At 30.8% G+C, this 21,765-nt stretch overlaps 2 protein-coding genes across 2 annotated transcripts in view; one reads left to right on the forward strand and one right to left on the reverse strand.

The window, feature by feature from the left end:
• LOC123302330 (transportin-1-like) overlaps positions 1 to 3,570 on the forward strand; it is a 34,818-nt gene extending 31,248 nt beyond the window's left edge. Inside the window, exons 7-8 of the mRNA XM_044885217.1 lie at positions 1,229 to 1,359; positions 3,466 to 3,570. Coding sequence (XP_044741152.1) covers positions 1,229 to 1,336 — 108 coding nt within the window. The 3' untranslated portion in view covers positions 1,337 to 1,359; positions 3,466 to 3,570. The remainder of the gene's footprint in view (positions 1 to 1,228; positions 1,360 to 3,465) is intronic.
• A 10,246-nt stretch (positions 3,571 to 13,816) lies between these two features.
• LOC123302953 (apolipophorins-like) lies at positions 13,817 to 20,307 on the reverse strand. Its single transcript, XM_044886047.1, has 7 exons — positions 20,303 to 20,307; positions 19,583 to 19,824; positions 19,359 to 19,507; positions 17,302 to 17,858; positions 14,874 to 15,318; positions 14,022 to 14,133; positions 13,817 to 13,956 (listed from the first exon to the last, which is right to left on the reverse strand). Exons 1-7 carry the CDS (start codon positions 20,305 to 20,307, stop codon positions 13,817 to 13,819), a joined length of 1,650 nt encoding a protein of 549 aa, XP_044741982.1.
• Between the last annotated feature and the right edge of the window lie 1,458 nt (positions 20,308 to 21,765).

Below are 21,765 nucleotides of genomic sequence, written 5' to 3' on the forward strand. Positions count from 1 at the left end.
TCAAGATCTGAAATCAAAATTAAAATCGATTGATAAAAATAAAAGATATAAGCAATTAAATAATTTTAAAAAAAATATAAGCAATTAATCTTATTCTTGCAAAACAACCTTTGATATGTAGTTCAGGCCCGTGCGCAAGAAGGGTGGGGGTCAAAATCCTTCCCATTGAGAATCTGTCCACATAAATTTTGCACTAACAACATAGTCCTGTAAGCGCGCCCATTTATGAGACTCATTTCCACTGACGAATCAAATATCCATATATATTTTGAGCTCAGTACATTCTTTGACTTTGTCTTTGAGTCGAGTACTTATAACAGAAAGTCTGGATCTTGGCGAGGCTATCGAACTAACTGATGTTGCAAAACATATTTTGCATGAAAGAAGAGAAAAAGTTGGAGGAGAGTTCAGGAAAATTTTCAAAACCATGAGCGATATTTACGATGAATACGACATAGAAGGCAGCGTAAGTAAATGATCGCGTCATAACAGACTCAACGCTCGGATATACAGACTGATTCAGTTGAAGATTATTGATCGAATTTTGAATCATCGCAATATTTTTTCAAATTTAGCTTGAAAAAATTTTTTCTCTTTCTCAATAAAGTGAAAAATTTTGATGAAAATTTTTGCTCGACTTTTTGAACTAGAATATTCAATTTTGTACGATGATGCTCGTGCCATCTGGGTAGACAGCAGTTTGACTTTAGCGAAAACGCATTGCCAGGCGAGGTGCACAAAAATTCTACTCTATAAAAATGCGTTTCCGAATGTCTACTAAATGCTTTGCGTTCTGGCAATTTTTTCTGTGACAACAGCGCCGAATGAACGCGAAAAATCATCGAATTTGGAACTTCAATAGCTCATTTGAAAACTTCGCGGTGATACAGCTGTTTGAAATTTAGATAAAATTTGGTGTAAAAATTTTATTCCCTTAATAAATTGGCGGAGTGTATTTCAAAATATTATATATTTTCCATGGCTATACAACCTCTCCAAATTAAGCTAAAGAGCTGGAAGTCGGTATATAAGTTGGCTTAGAGTCAAGTAAAGCCCTTTTAGAGGTATCAACATTTCAGTCATTCTCCCCTACCACCATTCTCTTATGTAGATATTGCTTAATATATAATAAGGAGGAAATGTGAATTTAGTGATGGCGCTATGCTGCTCATGAGTTTTTTTTTGTGTTGCCATTTATTGAAGTCACCGTTTAATATTTCTATTTCAGATTTTGATTGGTTATAAAGATCATCTAAGTCCCGAAGCATGGATGGCATTTGTCGAACAATTACCTGCGTACGTGATTCATCAGCTCACTACACTTTATGGTATTTAAATTACCATAATTGTTTTTAAAAGGTAAGTTACAAATCTTGAAACCTAAAATCAAAGCCGGGCATTTCATTTAACGGATATACCGTTTTTGTCATTTATAAAAATGTTTTATTCCTACTTTTTGGCTTTATTTGCTACTTATTTTTAGCCTATGCTCTTAAAACAGGGTGGCAATCGACCTGAAAAAATAGAAATCAAAGAATTTTAGTATAAATTGGGGGAAAATGATAAAAAATATTGAGTTTCTTATTTTATTTTCTGCATCAATTTAAACCACAAAATTTCCCTTTTTAGAGAGGATTGTTACAAAAATGGTGACTTCGTACATGAATTTATTTTCAAAATTTAATCTATCGAATGTCTCGACATGATCATCAGGGCCCGATCTATCTATTTAACCTTTTAGGACAAAAATAATATTTGTCACCCTTTTCACTCATACTATATACAGGGTGCTTTTGTAAGTTGACATACGCTTGAGACTCGATAAATAAATTTAATGAAGGAAAATGTTTCAAACGAAAAATATTAGTTTCAAAAGGACACATCTTATAGCGGCATCGAATTCGATCGAAGTTTTCAGGTTCAATTCAAACCTCACTCTAATTCGTAACTGACAAACATTAGATGATCGCTTTAAATTAGAAAGTTGTTCTTTATAAATATGCAAACATTTTTTGTTTGAAACATTTGTTTGTAAACCGAATAGTTTAGACTTTAGACAGTAATTGATAGCAAAAATTAACTTGCGTTTGTTCATTCAATTTAAAGTAAAATGGTCTTTATAGAAAAAAAAAAACCACTTTTATTGGATTTATTGGAAATTTTTTTTCGAAGAATGCCTAGATTTCGCAGGAATAATTGTACGAAAAAACAATTTTGGGTAAAACTTTTCAGTTCGTTTTTGCCTAAGCTGTACGGTTTGCGGAAAAATATTTTGGACAAAAAATATTACTTTTAATCAATAACAATTTTCTTAAATTGTTCATCTATCGATTGCCAGTTATGGAGTAGAGTGAACTTGAAAACCTAGGTCACGTTTAATGTCTGCGTAAGATGTGCGGGTAGACACCCAACATTTTTCGTTCGAAGTATTTTTATCGATAAAAGTTATTTTTCGAGTTTCAAACATATTATGTCAACATAAAAAAGACACCCTGTAAAATGTTGTGTATTTATTAAAATTCAAGTTTCGCTTAAATACATAAATTTCAATGGTGTTTTAGCAGTGTTTCATTTTATTTATAAATTATAATGAATTTTTCCATACAATCCCAGTTGTCGGAATATTGCTCTTATTGAGTCTCGATTATCCAGAATACTGTATATAATAATTTAAGGATTACGCTCGGGGCGGTCGCCCCCTGGATCGGGTCATGATGATCTTGATTATCCTATACAAGAAGCGAAATCGACGCCGAAGTCTCTCCAAATACTTTTTTTGTATCGATAATTCATTTTCGAAAAAATAGATTATCGATATATTTGGGGGCTTTAGAGGGTTCCTATTTTGCCTTTTACCTTTTTGTGTATAGACCAGTGTTTCTCCAAGTCGGCAATAACGCCCCCTTGTGAGAGGCCTACATAGATTAAAACTGATATTACACGCTGAAAAATATTTGATTTTCGAAGTGGGCTGTAGAAGAAATAAGTTTAGAGAACCTCTGGTATAGTTCATGCACAATATATTGAGAGAATATTTATGGTTTTTTGTAGCCTTCAAAATTATACAGAAAGAAAAAAAAATTTTTATATTATTGTAAAAATTTTCTAAAAACAAAGAAGTAGATTAAAGAAAAAAAAAAGGGAAACCATTAGGAGTCAAAAAACATGAGATCTGGTAAACGCTGTTTTGGATAAGATTTACTTTAGTGACTGTTTTTGTATCAGAATACAAGACAAAGAAAAATTTTTCGAATACGAAAATTTGAAATTATAATACCTCAAAAACGGTCGGGGAATTTTTGATATCATCATGAAAAAGTCAGGGAATTTCAAATGACCAATTTGATCGCCATCCTGTATTAGTAACTCTTTGATTCTTCTACTGGTGGAGAATTCCGACAATTTGTCAAAAAAACTCTTTTCAGACTTAGAATTAAAACAAATTTTTTCTTTCTTTTTTTCCAGATTTTTTATAGCCAAAATGTAAATATGGCCATTGAAATTGAATTATAAAAAAAAAAAAAAAAAAGCACAAACATTTTAAAAAAAGAAAGAATCCTGTTAGTGCCCTAGGCATTTATTTCAGTATGAATTTTATTGAAAAAACACAGAAAGCCTGTAAGGTGATAATTAATTTTATTTTATTTTTGAAGAAGAAGAATTTCATTTATATATTTATTATTTATTCGCCGAATAAAAAAAAGTGAAACATTTTGTTATTTGAGTATGAAGAATTTAACGAATTTATTTTGCGTGGTTAAAACTGTTCAAGAAGAGGTCGTTAACATTTGGAAATCTAATTTAAGTGGCATTATTACAAACACGAATCCAGAAATTTTTTTCAATTATCCAAAAATTCGCCTCAATCGCTTCGATCAATTTTTAAACTATATAAAAACTACATGCTACTCATTGCTGAGTTTGGATAATAATCACGAGCATAAACACGATTACTTAGTTCACATTGATGACGATTTCATTGTAGTTGAAAGAATTACAACCGAACCTGGTTGAGTGAGACCTGGGTAAATAAGAAAACCATAAAAGTGAGATTAATTACCAGTTCCCACCATTTTAAACCTTTATAAGAGAAAGAGAAAGCTTATTTAACATATGCTATGTAAGACCCATTCTTCAATTGGTTTTAGATGGTCGTGGAACTGACTAACATTGACTCGGGGATTTTTGGGACCGCTGAACACGAATATCGCGCCCGAATTGGTCTCCTGAAGTTTTCGGGATATTCGTTAGATAATCAGCCCAAACTCGTTACCCGGTGGATTTTAGGGTCGCTGAGCACGAATATCCGAGATATCTGGTGCCCGATTCTATTGTTATATTCGTGTTCAGCGACTCCAAAAACACTCGGATAACGAGTTTGGGCCGATTATATAACGAATTTCCTGAATGAATGTACACTATGAGACGACGGGGATCCTTCAGCTAAATCCGACGTTTCGATATCAGATGTCTACTGAATCCTTTACTCGATCAATCGTTATTTTCTTACATTATCCGATTTTTTATTCTATCTAATTTCTGCGATTTATTTTATAATTGAGAAAAATCGATGAACTTTCCTCTGGAATTTGCGATAACTCCTTTCTGGATTCGCGCTTGTATTACTATTCATTTGAGAGTTTACGTACTTATTCCGTTTTTTTAAATATTTGTTTAAACTAAATGCGCCATTCAAAATTTTTGGCAATTATAGAAGTAAAATTGCGACAACTTTTTATGTAGATATTTCCTTTACTCTTTACTAAAGTCAGTGCAATTTCGATTTTTATCCAATTTAAACGGACTAGGTGCGAAAACTCCTTTTATTTATGTTAAAATTTAAGAAATATGTAAAGTTAAAATATTTTTTTTTTTTTTTTAGAAAAAAATTATACGTTTTTGAATTAACGTTAATTCCAACTTAACAATTCAATTGTTTTTTGCGCGGGTGATTCAAAATATTTAAATTAATCATTTGATACAGTGCTAATTTCTTGGGAAATAAACTTAAGACTAAAAAAAATAGTTTTATGACTTCGTATAATGTCCCTTTGTATGACGGAGTAGCCATGACTTGATCTCCCTTCTACCTTATATATATAAAAATCTCGTGTCACAAGTTGGTTCGGATAAACTCCGAAACTGAACTGTGGTCCAACTTAAAATATAGGATAGTTTTTATCTCAATTATTAACCTCAATATTTGTTATTGCTAAGGACAACAGTGTGTGTATAAACTATTAATTATAATTGTGACTTAGTGGTAGGAATACCAGCCTACCACCAAGGAAATCAATATTCGAATCCCAGCCAAATCAATATCTTTTTTATTTTATTTTATAATAATTTTTAATATTTCTTATTAATATTTATATTTTTAAATAATAGTGGTTAGGAGGACTCAAGGTTTTAGTACGGTAGTCCCTTTTGTGCTCAATTAAAAAAATTGTAGATTAACTGGAAATTTGTTCAGCACTATAAATCTGCTAAATATACCGGATGGACCATTTTAATCTATACACCTAAATAACTCGTTTTGTAGTAAACCAATCAAAAAATAACTTTAAAAAGTTGCACAGTTTGATGGGGGAGACATCATGTTCTGACATCAGATTGGACCTAGTTCTTCGGGTTTCGTTAGTAGTCAATTTAGATCCTAAGATTTAAGAGATAAAATAACGCTTTAAATTAGAAATTTGATCCTCATAAAAAACTAACAAACATTTTTGTTTAAAATTTTTTTCGAAAAACGTTAGCTTTTGAAAGAAATGCGACTTAAAAATATTTCATTTAATCAAAAGAAAACACGGTAACTACGGAAAAATGCTTTAGCCAAAAAGCAAGGAAAATAGAGGACATTCACCTGTGTCCATGACTTTGACCTGTAAATATCGATGAAATCTAAGCGATTAAATGCAATAATGACATATTTTTAAATCATATTTCCTCCGAAGGCTAAAGTTTTTCGAAAAAACGTTTGAAACAAAAATTATATACTACTTTCAAATTCAGAGTGTTATTCTATCTCTTACAGTTTAGGATCTAAATTGGATATTAAAGAAACCCGAAGAACTAGGCCCAATATGATGTCAGAACATAATGTCCACCATCAAACTCTACAACTTTTATTTACGTTTTTTTTTTGATTGGTTATCTACAAAACGAGATATTTAAGTGTATAGATTAAAATGGCTTACCCTGTACAAATATTCGAACCGTTTTCTGAGAGAAAGAATATTTTTCATTTCTTGATCCATTGTTTATTTCTCAAGATCTTAGGTCTAGGTGACACCTTTCTAGGAATATTTTTTACAATATATTTGATGATGCCTCCATTGTGATTCTGAGCGGGTAAATTATTGTGAGAGACTTTTGAATTGTTAATTTGAATATTTATCCCAAAGACTTCTGTATTAAACTAATTTTAAAATCCTTTTCTTTAGTTAAATATTGTAAATTTATAATTACCGGATGTTAATAAGAATGTCCGCTCACTAGGCATACTATCTGTGGCAACCAGCAAAAATTCAAGTGTATTTTGAACTGGTTTCCTCAATTATGTTGCCTGGTTTAGTACGATCGCTTTAACAAACTAATTTTGATAAGTTTCCTTAATATCGTGTGATAATTAAATAGTGTCCTACTATACACAATTATATAGAACTATCACATTAGAAGAACATAGTGATATAGAGGATATAAGTCTATGAAGATATTTCCTTTGCGGTTTTTGAACAGGATGTATCATTACCCCTTCGTTAATAATCATTTGTGAAAATGTCTCGATTAATATAACTTAAATTGAAATTTCCTGGTCAAATCAATATTAAGATAATTTTAGCTTGAGTCCTTTATATGTTTTTTTACTTCAATTAATCCTCTTTCACCTTTCGTTATTTTTGAGAAAAAAAATTTTGTGTACGCTCCTTGTTGAGTGGAAAACGTACAAAAAACTATTCCGAAAAATACGCCTGATTCTAGGTTTTATTTATGTCAGTAACGAGTATTTAGCTCAGGAGTTCGGTTTTGAAAAAAAAATGTTCATACTTATTTTTCAAATTTGTCAGATTTTCCAAAAAAATTTTCTTTTCTAAAATACTGAGAACCACTTTAAGAGAATTACTTGAAGTTTCCAAACTTAAATCTCCGTTCGCTATACGATCATTAATTTGAATTCTTCCGTTTCACAAACCGCAACGAAACTTTTTCTCTTCGATATTCATTCTATATCACTCTACTCTTCTACTACGCTAGTTTTAAGACATTCTATATTCATAGAATAAAATAAAAACACACAATATTTCATATTTCCCGCTATAATTTTTAGAGAAACAAATGATAAACGCACAATGAATATTATTACTTTGTAAGTTTAAAATTATTTATTTTTGATTTTATTTTGTTTTGTAAGTTTGATTTTTTTAAAGACTGCAATACATTCCAATATTATTTTGGTTTCGATACGCTTTTGTTTAATTTCTCTCATTTGTTCATTTTTTTTTTTAATTTTATTTAGTACAAATTTTTTGTTTGTGATTTTTTTTACTGAATGAAGCTTAATGAATTATTATGATTCAAATTTTTAGGTTTTGGATCCAACATAGGATTTTACAGTCATTTTAGAACGGATGAAAACTGTTGTCAGGGTCGCCATTAATAATTTTTAGCTGTGGAAATTTTCATAGCCGAGGACTTCCCTTTCAGAGAAGTCACAGAAAGTTTTATTATGCGGCAACCATACCTTGACATTAAAAAGTCTCAAATCTCATAATTATTCGATTTTATGAAAAAGAAAATCTGCAAGTCCTTGACTATGAATATTTTCGTAGAGGAAAAAGTTGTACGACACGATTTCTACAACAGCCTTTCAATTTTCCAGTTGTCTGAATTGACTGTCAAATAATACACCTGCTTATATTTTCTTTAAATCGAATTTTACCTAGAGCGCCGGTTTTCTAAAACCTGAGGGACGTCCTTTTTTCTTTTGTTGTAATTGTAAAGCGTACCGCAATTGGGTTCTTCGTACCTAGATTTATGGGCCACTCATGTTGGGACTGGGATGGTAGTAATTTTTTAACTGTTAGATATTTTATTTCCATTTATTAGATGTGTAACGATAGTTTGGAAAAATTCGATTCGAGAAAGTATACTTAAAGCTTGAAAGCTTGGAAAACTCAGAAATTCATTGTATTTAAAGTTCAGTGGCTGTGAATATTTAAAAAAAATAATAATTTATTTTTTAAAACGGTGCTTAATTAATTTATTTAACTTAGTACTGAAAAAAAACTAGTCTTTTATTTATTTAATATAATTAGTGAAATTTATTGTAATGCTTTTTTGGACAAAATCAAGTTTTATAATTTTAAACGAACAGAATCAGTAACGCAAAAATTGGGAGCATTTTTTGAATCTCAGAATCTCAAAATTATATCAATTATTGATTTAATAGAGATTCGTACAATAGAATAAGAATAGTCACCTTTCCGATTTTGGTCCTTGGTTTTCGAGGTGTTTTTCAAACGTATGAATTTTATTTTTAACGCTTCAGGCTAGACGTCTTTCGTACCACAATCATTATAAAGTGATAAGAGCGAAATTTCAAACTTTGTTTACAATATGTCAGGTTTAGGTTTTTACGTATATATGTTGAGAATACATTAATTCATATAAAAGAATAGTATATCAAATTTACTAGTATTAAATGTTCTGGATAAATAATGTCACTCATAAAATATATTAAAATAGTAATAAGGTATCACATTTTATTTGTCTATCATTGAAAACACAATGTATCTACGGAAATAATCGAAGTATAACGAAGCCATCCGAATTGCGGTTTTTTTTAACCGACTTTACTGAAGTGGTGATTATTCACGATTCTATAAAGCATGACATTTTTTGAAAGTAAAAATATTTTCAAGTGATCATTCCATTTGAAATTTAAAAATTAATCGTTTTAAAATAACCGTGCGATAATCTCTACGCAAAATCATCCTGAAGGGTTAAAATTATTTTTATGCTTGAGAACGATCGTTTTTGCGTTTTTTTAAACATTAAAATATATAACTCGTAAATGTACATAATCTCAGGTTTGATTTACGTAAGGAAATATTTTTTCCTGTATTTTTGAAATAGAAATTCAAATTGATACTTCAAAAAACAGAAAGGGCATTTTTGTTATGTTTATATAGAAAAGGAAATTTCATTTTTTCTTATTGATTCTGTTCTGCAATGACGATTTCTCAAAAATCATATTACTCTCACTTGATTGTGATAATTTTGACAATTTGCGCTTTAGTTTTAAGTTTTGCCATTTATATAATTTTGTTTGGTTTATTTTAAGTAATTTTTCCCAGAAGTACCTAAAATTAATACAGAAGTCTTCACAAAAACCAATTATTATTAAAATAAGAAATTTAGTTTAATTTTTTTCTCTTTTTTTTGTTCATTCCTTTAATTATAATTTCAAATTTAATTTAATTTTTTGTTTTCTTTTTCATTCCTTTCGTGATATTTTTTTATACAGGGTGTCTCAAAACTACCGTATTAGAAGAACCGAGTGATAAAGGATATACAATTGTAAGAAGAAATTTCCTACGTAATTTTTGGGTCCTTCGTTTATTATCGTTTTTTTTTTTTTTATATTGTGTATAGGCAACTTTATTACAGATATGATATAAAAATTACATACTGAACAAGATTATATCTTAAAACCAAATCGGTGCAGTACATTTTTAGACTGTGGATCTAATTTTCATCAGTAGGAAGATCCCGTGGACCCAGAGAAAAACAGACTAGAAAAATAATAGTAAAATTAAATTTGTTAAATTTGTAAAGAAGCAGAAGTTTAGAAAATAAAATTTATTACAATTTATCATCTTCTTAGCACTTTTTCTCTGAGTTTTTTTAAATTTATGTTCAATGTTCTAAAGAGATTCAAACTTTTATAGTTATTACAAAATTTTATTCTTTGTCGAAAACTTCGTGAACATTGAATTTAGAGAAAAAGTGGTACGAAGATAAATTGTAGCAAATTTTATTTTCTACCACTATGCTCATTATAACAGTTTCAAGAAAATTAACAAAGTCTAATCTCGAAAATGATAAATCGGATAAAAAAACTGCTAAAGAACTTTCTTCTTAGAAATTTATCTTGCTCTTGTAATGCGAGTTTTCGGACACCCCATATTAAAAACGTTCGGAGCTTTTTTTTGGATAAAATACAAATACTCATAATTTTAGAATAAGGCGAGTTCCTGCTGTTCATAGCTTTTTTACTGATCTCTAATGAAGTTAGCCGCCCAATCTCTCATGCTTTCTACCGGACCCGGTTCATTTCCTCTACCCGTACAATCAATTGTTGAATTTACTTTTCTTTATTCAGTTCCAGTTTAATTGTTTTACCTTGGCTTCTCCCAAATTTCATCGAGAATAAGACTTAAATACTTTGTTCTAGCTTTATAAAGATATTCTGCTTGAAAGTGAATAAGCTAGTACGTTTCCATAATACGAAAGCCCCGCCAGTTAGCCATCGATATGAAATCAAAAACAGAAAATGAATCGTAGGAGCCGCCGAATATGTACTTAAAATATTTCCGAAAAAACCCGAACGATTTTAATTTAAACAATAGGGCATTTTATTTATTTTGTATTTAATTTTGTTTTTTTTTTGTTTTTGCAAAATTGTTTAAGAATTTCAAATAAAAATTTTATTAAATTATGCCTAATTGTTAAATTATTTTTAAGTATTTCAAATAATTTCTTTGAAATAAAACTTCTTTGAATTACAGTCAAAATCTAGAAATATTTTATACATTAAAAAACATTTCTGGAGCCACTCCGGTTAGTTAAGAATCCCTGGCTGCCACTGTCCGTAGAACGGAAACGCTTGAACGGCAGTCAACTGGCTTCATTTTATTTTATGTTCAACTGGCCATCGATTGCTCAATATTTTCGCTGGCACAGCCAATGAAGACGTAGAGAAGATAGTTTTGACCACTAAGAGACGTTGTTTTCTTTGTTCATCTCTTGATTGAAATTAACAGACAAGTTTTATTTCGATTGTGTGATATTTTTACAATAGGCATACATTCGTACCTTTTTTAAACTATTTGCAATTTAATTGAACTAAAATAGAAAACAAAGTTGTAATTGTATTATCAAGGTGTTGGAAAGATTCGCATAATGGACGGCAATTCATGATGCTAAAATAGTAAAATACGTAAATTACACAGAGATTATCCCAACGGCTTCATTTTAAATTTCAATGTTTTAGAAATGCAAAAAATCAATTTAATGATTCTTAAGCAAATTTTGAGTTTTGGGATCTCTGGTATCTCATGGTACTTTGAAAATAAACAATTGAACATCCATTTAAACGGTTTTAGGAAAATAACGACCTATTTTTTATCAGAAAAGGGAACTCTGATTGCTATAGTGGGTACTAAATTTTTTAATCAAGATAAATAAAAGAATAAACTTTAAAATTAGCGAACTTACTTTTTCGAATGGATCATAAACGTACTCACCACGTAGTCATTGGGAAGTTAAACTTTTGTATTACTCTTTGGTTTTCTCCTAACATTTTATAGTATTTTTAGATTTAGCAGTAAATCGGAAGACTTTCGTTGATCATAATTAGAAGCCTATAGGGAATCCTGTTGTACAGAATGAGGAACCCCTTTGAGAAAACTAGAAGTCTTATGAGAACTACCGTTAAGGACAAAGTTAGTAGTTCTTTATCCCCTCTGGCCTCAGTAGAGTTCTATAGCCTCATTTGCTCTACAGAGAATCAGACCCAAAGTTTTTGGGTCAAAAACCTTGAACTCATCCCTCTGTGAGAAGTCCCTGAACAGAGAATTTTTAAGTATTGTATATCGCCTTGACCGAGTGCTGTTGTTCCATTAATGATTTAAGTTGGATAAGGAGGGCTCGCACGTATTAAAGATCCTCGATTCGCTATTATAAGCCGTTATGAAATAAAAATTTGGTTCATTGTATAGGGTGTTTCGGGAAAAACAGTGTCAATGACAAATTCACAAGTAGTTCAAGACAGGTATTAAAATGAAAAGTTTCACTTTAATAATTTTTGATAATAGAATAAAAGTTAAGCATGACATCATTCTCCTCCAACCTCACCTGTTCTATTTTATTATGTAAGTAATATTGTGATTCATAAAAAAATTCTGCTCAACAATAAGATTTTGTTTTGATTGTGTGGGCCTAAGGTCAAAAATAACGAAAGAATTTTAAAAGAAAAAAAATTTCAAAAAATAAATAAACTTTTTTATATTGATAACGATGTTGTGTATTTAGAGCGGAGTCTTTTATTTGTTGTCGTCTGTACTTAATTTTTAAATTTACACAAAGAAAAAAAAATGAAGAAAATACAAAAAAAAGATTGTACTAATTTTTGGTGAATTTCCTGTAAATTTATTGTTATTTTTCATAAAAATTTAAAAATATAATTTTCATTGATTGTTTTCGAATGGTTTTCATTTTATAACTCCCAATTTGCTTTCTATGGTACCGATTTAAGAAAAATTTATTATTTTGCAAACTAATATCCGGTGCAACAGCAACTTTAATATCCCTTTTATAATTAAAAACATGAGTCTTTATTATCCCATGTTGATGTTAATGTTTGTATACCATAGTTTTATTACTTTTTATATCACATTTCTAAAGTTTTTTTTACATGTTGTACTTTTTTCGCGTATTTTACCATGAATTTGCATACATAGTAGTGTACTCTATTGGATTATTTATGAACTAATGGTAAGTGTAGACAAAAACCATAAAAGAAACGAACTTACACGAGTGCCGATGAAGCACGACCAAGCCAATATTATTCTATGAATTACATGACTCTATCTGTTGGTAGACTAGAAAACTATACTATTCTAGATATAAACCTTTAAGCGATCTCTACAAGCTACGCAAATGTTGCCACAAGATAACTTTTCTTGCATTTTACGTAACAAAAGTTTGCAACAATTACGGTACTCTTTCGAAGTTTTGTCAAAAAATGACAGACTGTATTTTTTCGTTTTGTTAAAAAGTTCCTAATCTGTATTGGATTAAATCGTCAAATTCAACCGATCCTAATGTTGTTTCAAAAGATATGAATAAAAAAAGTGAAAACAAACAATTGACTAAGTTAATTGGTGAATACCATGAATAGACAGTGTTGATTACTTTGTTACATTACACATACATTACTTCCCATATAATTACATTCCCATATAATACATACTATACAATTTGTGCATAATTTGCGCTCTCACGGGTAAACAGTGGTGTTTAGACAAATGGCAGTAAGCTTTAATTTCTACCCAATAATAAAATTTAATTTTCTCTGACTTTACAGTATGTGCCAAAAAAATACATTTACTTTTTATAACCCTATAAAAAGTATAACCATTTAGCGAAAGCATTTAAATTGCTGGCCATTGTGGTCCAGGCAGAGCTGATAATTGGTATTTGAGCCAAGCAGGTTCTCTAGATGATTGGTGAAACCTTTCAGTGAATTTTCTTTCCCTTGAGCAGCCAGTGGACAATCATGGTATTCCGGAACGGTCCTTCAGATTATTCTGCATAGTTTCTTCTTTCTCAAATCTTATCTCACATCTCTCACTAGTGAGAACTCGATAATCCAAAAAGTGTTCGATAATCCTAACTAGAGTCTCGATAATCCAGACTCAATATTACCAGGGGGTTCAGATTTCTCGCGGGGGTAGTGTGGAAAGGGCGAACGAAAAGTGTTCAACAAACCTTAGTGAACCAATAAACTACAAACAAACAAAAAAATGCGTATTTACCATTTGTTTCCAATGCTAAAGGTGTACAGAATCCTAAATCTGTAAAATTTAGGTAATTTCACTTGTCTACGTAAACCTGCGTCTCCCTTCAACTCTTTGACATCTTTCTTCGTATACGCTGTATTACTGTCAATTCCTATAACAAAGAAATTAATTTGAAAAATTTTCGAAATACTCTTTTTTGACTCTTATAATATTTACCGTAGAATATTTTGTTGATACGTGATTTCGGGAAAACAAAATCGTTGTTCATTAGAATATGTAAAGTGATATCGTTTTCTCGTAATAATTGATGTAAGACTGGGTAATCGAGCTGTAAATAACAAGAAATAAATCAGGTAAAACAGTTTGAAAAATTTCTTTTTTAAAATCAAAGTCATATTTTAATCGATTTTAGGGAAATTTTGTGAGACAAGCTAAATTCTGTGCAATAAATTCATTTTCTTTTCTTTTTTTGGAGGGGGGAGGAGTGCTAGGAAATTGACCTTAAGGCAAATCATCAAAAGACACTTCCTTGGCGCAAAGTCGGGGAGGAGGTGTGAAAAGCCTTAAACAGGTCTGAGCATATGGGCCCCTAATTGAGAAAAAACCTAAGAAGAGGGGAGTACATCCCCATTATAACTTCAGAATCGTAATCAGTGACCCCAAAAACCCCTGAGTATACTTTTTTGATCCATTTTGTTGAATATTTACAGAATATTGCAATTTTGGACCAGCGAGGTAAATTACCCCAAGAGGGGAAGATTATATCGAAATTTTGATTTCGGAATAGTTATCAGAGACCCCGAAAACCAACCGAGTATACGTTTCTGGCCTATTTTTTCAACGTTTTAAAATTTTCAAAAATCACCTCATAAATGGATTCTAATAATTAGCCTTATTGGGCCCATAGCAAAAACCAAAACTTTCTAGCGGCAAAAAGATAGGTGCAGATTCCGATATATGGACCTTCTTGATCATTTAAAAAAAAAAAAACTAGCTCGATATGTTGAGGTATAAAAAAATTCTCTATAAAATGCTAAAATGACACATAAAAAAAAATAGCAAACTTACTTTCATATTATCTGCTTGACAATCTGTACACGGTAACAAAATCATTGTTTTCGAAACACCAGGTCGGAAGATCAACTCTTTGGCAAAACTAATTGCATGGAATATATCCGAACTTCCATTACCCGTTGGTATGTTCTCGAAGTAATGTGGTATCACTTGTTGTGTTGTAAATATTTGATTGTTGACAATGATACTTCGTGGCTCACTATAAATTCCAGGACCACCGAACACAACTAAAGCGTATCGATTATTTGCTAATTTCAAATCGGTTAACTCTTTTTCGATTAACGATACAACTTGATTGATGTTCCGTTTTGTTGAAATATTTGCATTACATTCTTTTGCCTCCACAATGAAAACAATATCAACTGATTTTGGTACACTTTCAGCATCTAAGTTCAAAAATTGACCTTCGGGAACTTCTGTACCATTTATTAATTGACATCTAAAAGATAATGAAATTTTTTTCTGGATTAGCTTTCATTAATGGGTATAAATATTATCGAAGATAATAAATGAGAGAATATTTCGAAATAAATTTCGATTTTTGCCCCAATTTCCTAGATCAGTTTTTTGTATTTTATAAATACGTATTTCGACTACCAAGTAGTCATCGTCAGTAAGAATTAGCTGCAGTCCGCCACCAAATTAGCAAAGAGTAACATTCATAATAAGAGTAATCACGACTCGCTAATTCTTACTGATGATGACTACTTGGTAGTCGAAATACGTATTTATAAAATACAAAAAACTGATCAAGGAAATTGGGGCAAAAATCGAAATTTATTTCATTAATGGAGTTTTATTGTAGTTCTGCTCATCTGAATAATTCAGTCCTCTTAGAGAGTGGCTAAAGTGCAATATAGACTTGAGGGTTCCGGAAAAAGGGACATTGCAAACAATTACGAAGCCAACATAACTAATTCGAATATTTTCTTTGGTATTGCCGGAAATCCTATTTGCAATCCTATATTTTGAAGAGATTTTCAAGGGAATCTTGGGAACTACTCATCTATTCGTCAAATGAACTAGATACGTTTTTTTTTTAAAAACGACACGACTGTTGAAAACAAAATTTGTTTCCCGAAAGTATCAAAAGATTTTTAGAAAGTTCAAAATCAAAATCTGTCTCGTTTTCAAGTTACAGAATCCCTCAATTTTTTTTTGGAATAGCTTTCATTAATGGGGTTTTACTGTAGTTCCGTCATCTGAATAATTCAGTTCTCTTAGAGAGTGGCTACAAGAAACAACAGTGGAAATTATCCAACAATTCCAAATTTTCCAGTTAATTACCCCCTTGGAAAGCCTGAGAAATATAACTAATTCACTCGATTCTAGAAATGGCACAAAGTTTTCGGACACAAGATAGGTATTCGGGAATTCCGTTTGCAAAAGCTGTTCCTGAATGAGGATACCTTAAAAAAAAAGGCCAATCTTAAAAGTCACTTGTGCTACTCCAAGACAGATATGATCTGAGTAAAGTCGTAGGTCTTCGGAAGACCTTATATCGTTTCAAAGGACCTCCTCCTTTTAAAGGAAAAAGTGGTTTAGATGAAAAATGTTATCTCTAATCTCTTCCCTTTTAGGATATAAATTGACTATTAAAGAAAGTCGAAGAAGCAGGTTCAATCTGATGTCAGAACATGGATGCCTCCCTTCAAACTCTATATTTATTTATTTTTTTTTTTTAAACACTTCTTTACGTGCAGCGCTACTAGCGAGAAGCGATGTACGTAAAGAAGTGATATAGATTATAGTTGAATATGATTAAAAGTATGTATTTACTACAACAGTTTCAACATACTTCTAGCGAGAGGTTGTTTTTATATCATAGTTTATATTTGTTTTTAACTAAAACTAAATACTCAACGACTAAATTAATTTTGCTAATTTATTTTAAACTTCAATGGCCACAATTAAACATATTATTTAATTACCATCGTTTAATCTATTTTGATAAAAAAATCAAAATAATATTTTCTCATAACAATATTCATAAGTGACCTGAATGCATTGTATAGTTTAGTTTATAGTTGCTCCTTTAAAAATAAATGAAACTTCGTTTCAAAGGGCCGCAAAATCGTTGCGGCTATAACAGGACACTGGCTAAACTGCAAGCAAGATGAACAACTGGACCTACCAGTGCATCATGATGATTTCAGGAGCTGTCACAATAGGAAGAAATAGGAAGCGATGTTTCGTCTCCTCTTACCACTTCTGGCAAATAGAAGACTGACGCTTTTTGTTTAGCCATTCTTTGGCGTTTTCTCGGTACGTAAATATGTATATCGACTATCAAAACTTTCTTGGTGTTCTTACCTAGCTCCAAATGATTCAAAGAAAAGGAGCTTCTTAAAGAGTGGATTTGATTATTTTGATAACACAATGGGCTTAATGGGCAGCCGTTGCAACTTAAATGATTACTTACTGTACACAAACATCTGGTATTCTAAGCGGAGTATTTTCCAATTTACAAGCCTCCATATAAGCGACAGCCGCGGTACAAGATGTCCGGTTATCTCCATTTGGATAATTCATACACAAATTATAGTACGGTAACGCATTCATAATTGGGAAACACGTGTTCAATGGTGAAACTTTACTCCTGAAAAACGCCTCACAAAGTTCTGTTAAATTCTCATTTAATGGTTCCGTAGCAATTTTCGCTTGATTATTTGTTGAACGGCATTTTTTCGGTTGTAATGACCAACTTTGAGCGAATCGTCCAATATTATTGTTGATTCGTTTCGTTGATGCTAAGTGATCGTCACGTGGTTCGTTGTTCATGGTACCCCAAAGACCTGCTGTCATACCAAAATACCAACCGGATACATGGAATTTACATATATCGAATTTTAAGTTACATTTTAATGTAAAGCCCTTTAAGATTTCGATCATTATCGTGTCTGCTTCGCGATAAATATATGCTTTGTCTAATTGTACAGGTAATTTTGTGTTGACACCTTTCTTAAATAATTTAACGTTCTGAAAGAAAAAAAATCAACTCAAGTTTCTGCAAATTTTATGGCTGTTTTTGCTTCGGTTTACGACCCAAAAACAGAAATCCAGTTTCTTAATTATTAGACATATTTTTTTTGAGAAATAGGGTATTATCGTTAGTCAAAAATAAAATGAAATGAAATTTGAAAAAAAGTTAAAATTTATGTAAAAATATACTTAAATATTCTGATTTCGAGTCATAAAAGTACATTTTCCTTTTAAAATATTAAAATTAAAAATCGTAATTTTTAAACTGTATATCACGTGACCTAAAACGAGGGCAAGCCTTGCTGTGATGCCATATCGCTATGAGCCATAGACCATCAATTAGTTCAGAGTAGACAGCTGGGTATAATATATCTATAGATAATCAGTATTTATATTTATTATAATCAGATGTCTATGAATATATCTCTCAAACTTATTTGTGTTATTTCGTGTAATGATACCGATATTACGTCATCAAATTGGATGCCCGCGTTTTTGACAGTTTAAGAAAGGTTTAAAATTTTAGTTTTTGACAAGAAAGTTTGTGTATTTTTCCGAAATAAATTTTTGATGGCCTTTGATTAGCAAAATCAACATTTTGAAGTACTTTTTCAAAAATAGTGGAATATTCCACAGGTATATACCCTATTGTCTGAAAATGTATGGAATTTTGGATAATATCTCAGAAACTATGTATCCAATCAACAAATGAAGTCAATTTTTGCACGTTTTTAACCCCTGAATTTTCTAAAACTCGTCAGAGAAAGGTAAAACGCCATTTTGACGAACTTTGTGAAGATGAGCGTCTCCAAGATCCGGAAAGTTTGCTCAAAGTGAACATATTTTATCGAATATTGGACATCATTATTAATCAACTGAAATCACGTTTTCTTCTGATGATGAATGAAATTTTTCCAATTTCAGTGTTTTGCAGCCTTCAACTTTACAAATTTTAAATGACACAGATTTATTAAAAAAGCTCTAGAATTTGTTGATATATATAAAAAAGGCATATCTGAATCATTTGCCACGGAAATTTTCAGTTTTCGGTCCACTTTCAGAGACCGAAAAGTCTTGGTGTATTAGAGATCTTGTTGATTTATTATTAATAAAGAATCATTTTATGTCCTGTAGCTTTCCTGAAGTACGCACTGCATCAACTTGATTGGTCGAATATTTTCTTTGGTATTGCCGGAAATCCTTTTTGAAATTCTATATTTTGAAGAGATTTTCATTGGAAATCTCGGGAACTACTCATGAACTACTGACTGTGGGGAACAAAATTTTATCCCCCAGGATATCAGAATATTTTTAGAAGGTTCAAAATCAAAATCTGTCTGGTCTTTAAGATACAGAATCCCTTAAACAAACGGACAAAACTCCGAAAAACACTGTACTAAACTTTTGGAGCAATTGGGGGAAAATTCAGAATACATACATCTGCAAATAAGTCGACCTCAATCAAGACATCATCAATCAAAAGATTTTATGCTTAACAATTTTATCCTTAACGATATAATTGATGATCATCGAAAAGATACTATCCATAAAATCGTTTGCCAAAAGATATGAACAGGATCCACTAAAATCATAATGTTGCCCATCAAATGCTACAAAATGTTGTGGTCCAACGACCATTGCATAACCTTAAAACCAAAACCAATTCGTGAGTAAATTTCAATTACGGCTAAGCCCTAAACGTAATATTTTACAGTACTTACTGTCGAACGGTGGTACCCAAGTATGTGGTTCCGTGTACGGTTTATATTGATAGTATAACATCCAGAAACTCTTATTCGACATAACTAAATAATTTTGGGCATCGTTTATAGCACGAATTTCTGGTATTTCCATAAATTTGGGTGTTTCATTAAATGCATGCCATGACATTGGTAATTTTTGTTCTAATTTCATAATACCAGTTTCTGCATTGAATATAAACTTCGTTTTAGCTTCACGATATCTAAAATTCAGAAGAACAAGTGAAAATAAATAATTGACTGAGTTAATTATTAAAAAACCCTGTATAATTGACAATGCATTCTGGCCGCCAGTTATTCTATTCTAGTAAACTTTTTTTTGTTTTTCAACTCTTTCAGTTTTTTCCTAATTTTCGCCTTCACGTTTAAAAATTGATATTTACGAAAAAATGTTTTGAACAAAAGTTATTTTAAACTTTTATTCTATCTCTTTCGATGTACAAAATGGATCATACGGACTCAAGTACTCCAATTGAACTATTTTGAGTACGCTATAAAAATTTCAGATTAATATCTCTTTTCGTTTTTTAGTTTTCTTGATGAAGGACAGACGAACAGACAACTGGGCCAATAAGGTGGTTTTATGAACGAACACGTATACCAAAAATTGGTATATTATCAATATTTCTAAACGTTACAAACTTGGAACTAAAAAAAGTATAACATATATATGAAGGATACAACATCACAATAAAATATATCAAAATCTTATATATTATCACTCTAGCAAGTTTGTTTCTATCCTACCCTGATCGTTCTTATTCCTTTATCAAATTCCATGATTCACACCTCATTTTCAAGCTTATTATGTCTAGCTTTGACGAAAAATATACTTACGGTATAAAAATGTATCCTTTAGGAAAAAAAACTCTAGACAAATAATTTGAACGAAAAAATATCATAAAAAATAATAAGTTAATAAGTTAATCACAACTCCTAATAATAATTTTAAAAATCAGGTTGTTGATTAAAGCCACGGGTACAGTAACTCCGGACGGGTAGAGCTAGTATATTATAATACCAATAGTGAAACTCGAACACTGTCTATTCTGTGATCAATGTAACTCAGTCAACGGTTAATAAATTGTGTTTGATTTAATATTAAAAGAGCCCCAGTGCGACCATGATGATGGCCAGCTTAGCAGCTCTGTCCAAAAATTTATGTGGATAAAACCACACCTTTCTAATACGAAGTGTGCGATATAGTTGCATATGATTAAATGTATGTATTTACTACAACAGTTTGAACATACTTCTAGTGAGAGGTTGTGCCTATATCAAACTTTATATTTGTTTTTAACTAAAACTAAATACTAAAAGACTAAATTAATTTTGCTAATTTATTTTAAGCTTCAATGGCCACAATTATACATGATTTTTAATTACCATCGTTTAATCTATTTTGATAAAAAAATCAAAATAATATTTTCTCATAATAGTATTGATAAATGATCTGATTGCATAGCTTTAAAAAAATGGCTACGTATTGTATGAAAGTATGCTTTTGACAGTTTGTTTAGATTTATTTTTAAATCAATTTAGATTTTATTTAAATGAAATTTTAATTGATTCCGATCAAATCTAGATTAGAAGAATTTTAGAAATGCTGAGAAAATTATTGAAGCTTGATTTTTTTTATAATATGGAAAAAATATTGAAAATAGTGATGTGATCTTTTTTTTTAAACCTTGTCAAATTTTATCCGATCTGAATAAAAATTTTACGCGAAACTTAATTTTTTTTTTATTGTTTAATTTATGGTTCTACTGATCATCATTTTCTGATTATTTTGTGCTAGTGTTGGCAGATTCCGTTCCTGCGTACAAACAATTGTAAACGTCCCAACAATTAATGCGAATTATGCAGTTGGTAAAAGTATTGATCAATCCGAACAAACGTGGAGTACTGAACTAAGAGCAGCGCTATTACAATTAAAACATTACAAAAATATGGAGAACAAATGCACACAATATGGTGGAAATAGTAGAGCGACAAAAAGTTATCCATTAAAAGTCGTCGAACCATCAAATGATTCGTCAGATGATGAGAGTATGGACGATGAGATCAAATGGAACGATGGTAAAGTGGATATGTGGACGGATTTAATAAGAAAAATTGTGTAAAAGTATGTTGAAGGGGCACCA

Source organism: Chrysoperla carnea, chromosome X (genome assembly GCF_905475395.1).
Source record: "Chrysoperla carnea chromosome X, inChrCarn1.1, whole genome shotgun sequence".
NCBI classification, from domain to species: Eukaryota; Metazoa; Arthropoda; class Insecta; order Neuroptera; family Chrysopidae; genus Chrysoperla; species Chrysoperla carnea.

Bases quoted from the DNA above. Each gene is read 5' to 3' on its own strand.
- LOC123302953 (XM_044886047.1), bottom strand. The intron at 14,134-14,873 runs GTAAGTTTGCTA...TGTTATTTACAG, and splicing joins GTCAAGCAGATAATATGAAA to CTCGATTACCCAGTCTTACA. The intron at 13,957-14,021 runs GTAAATATTATA...TCTTTGTTATAG, and splicing joins TATCAACAAAATATTCTACG to GAATTGACAGTAATACAGCG.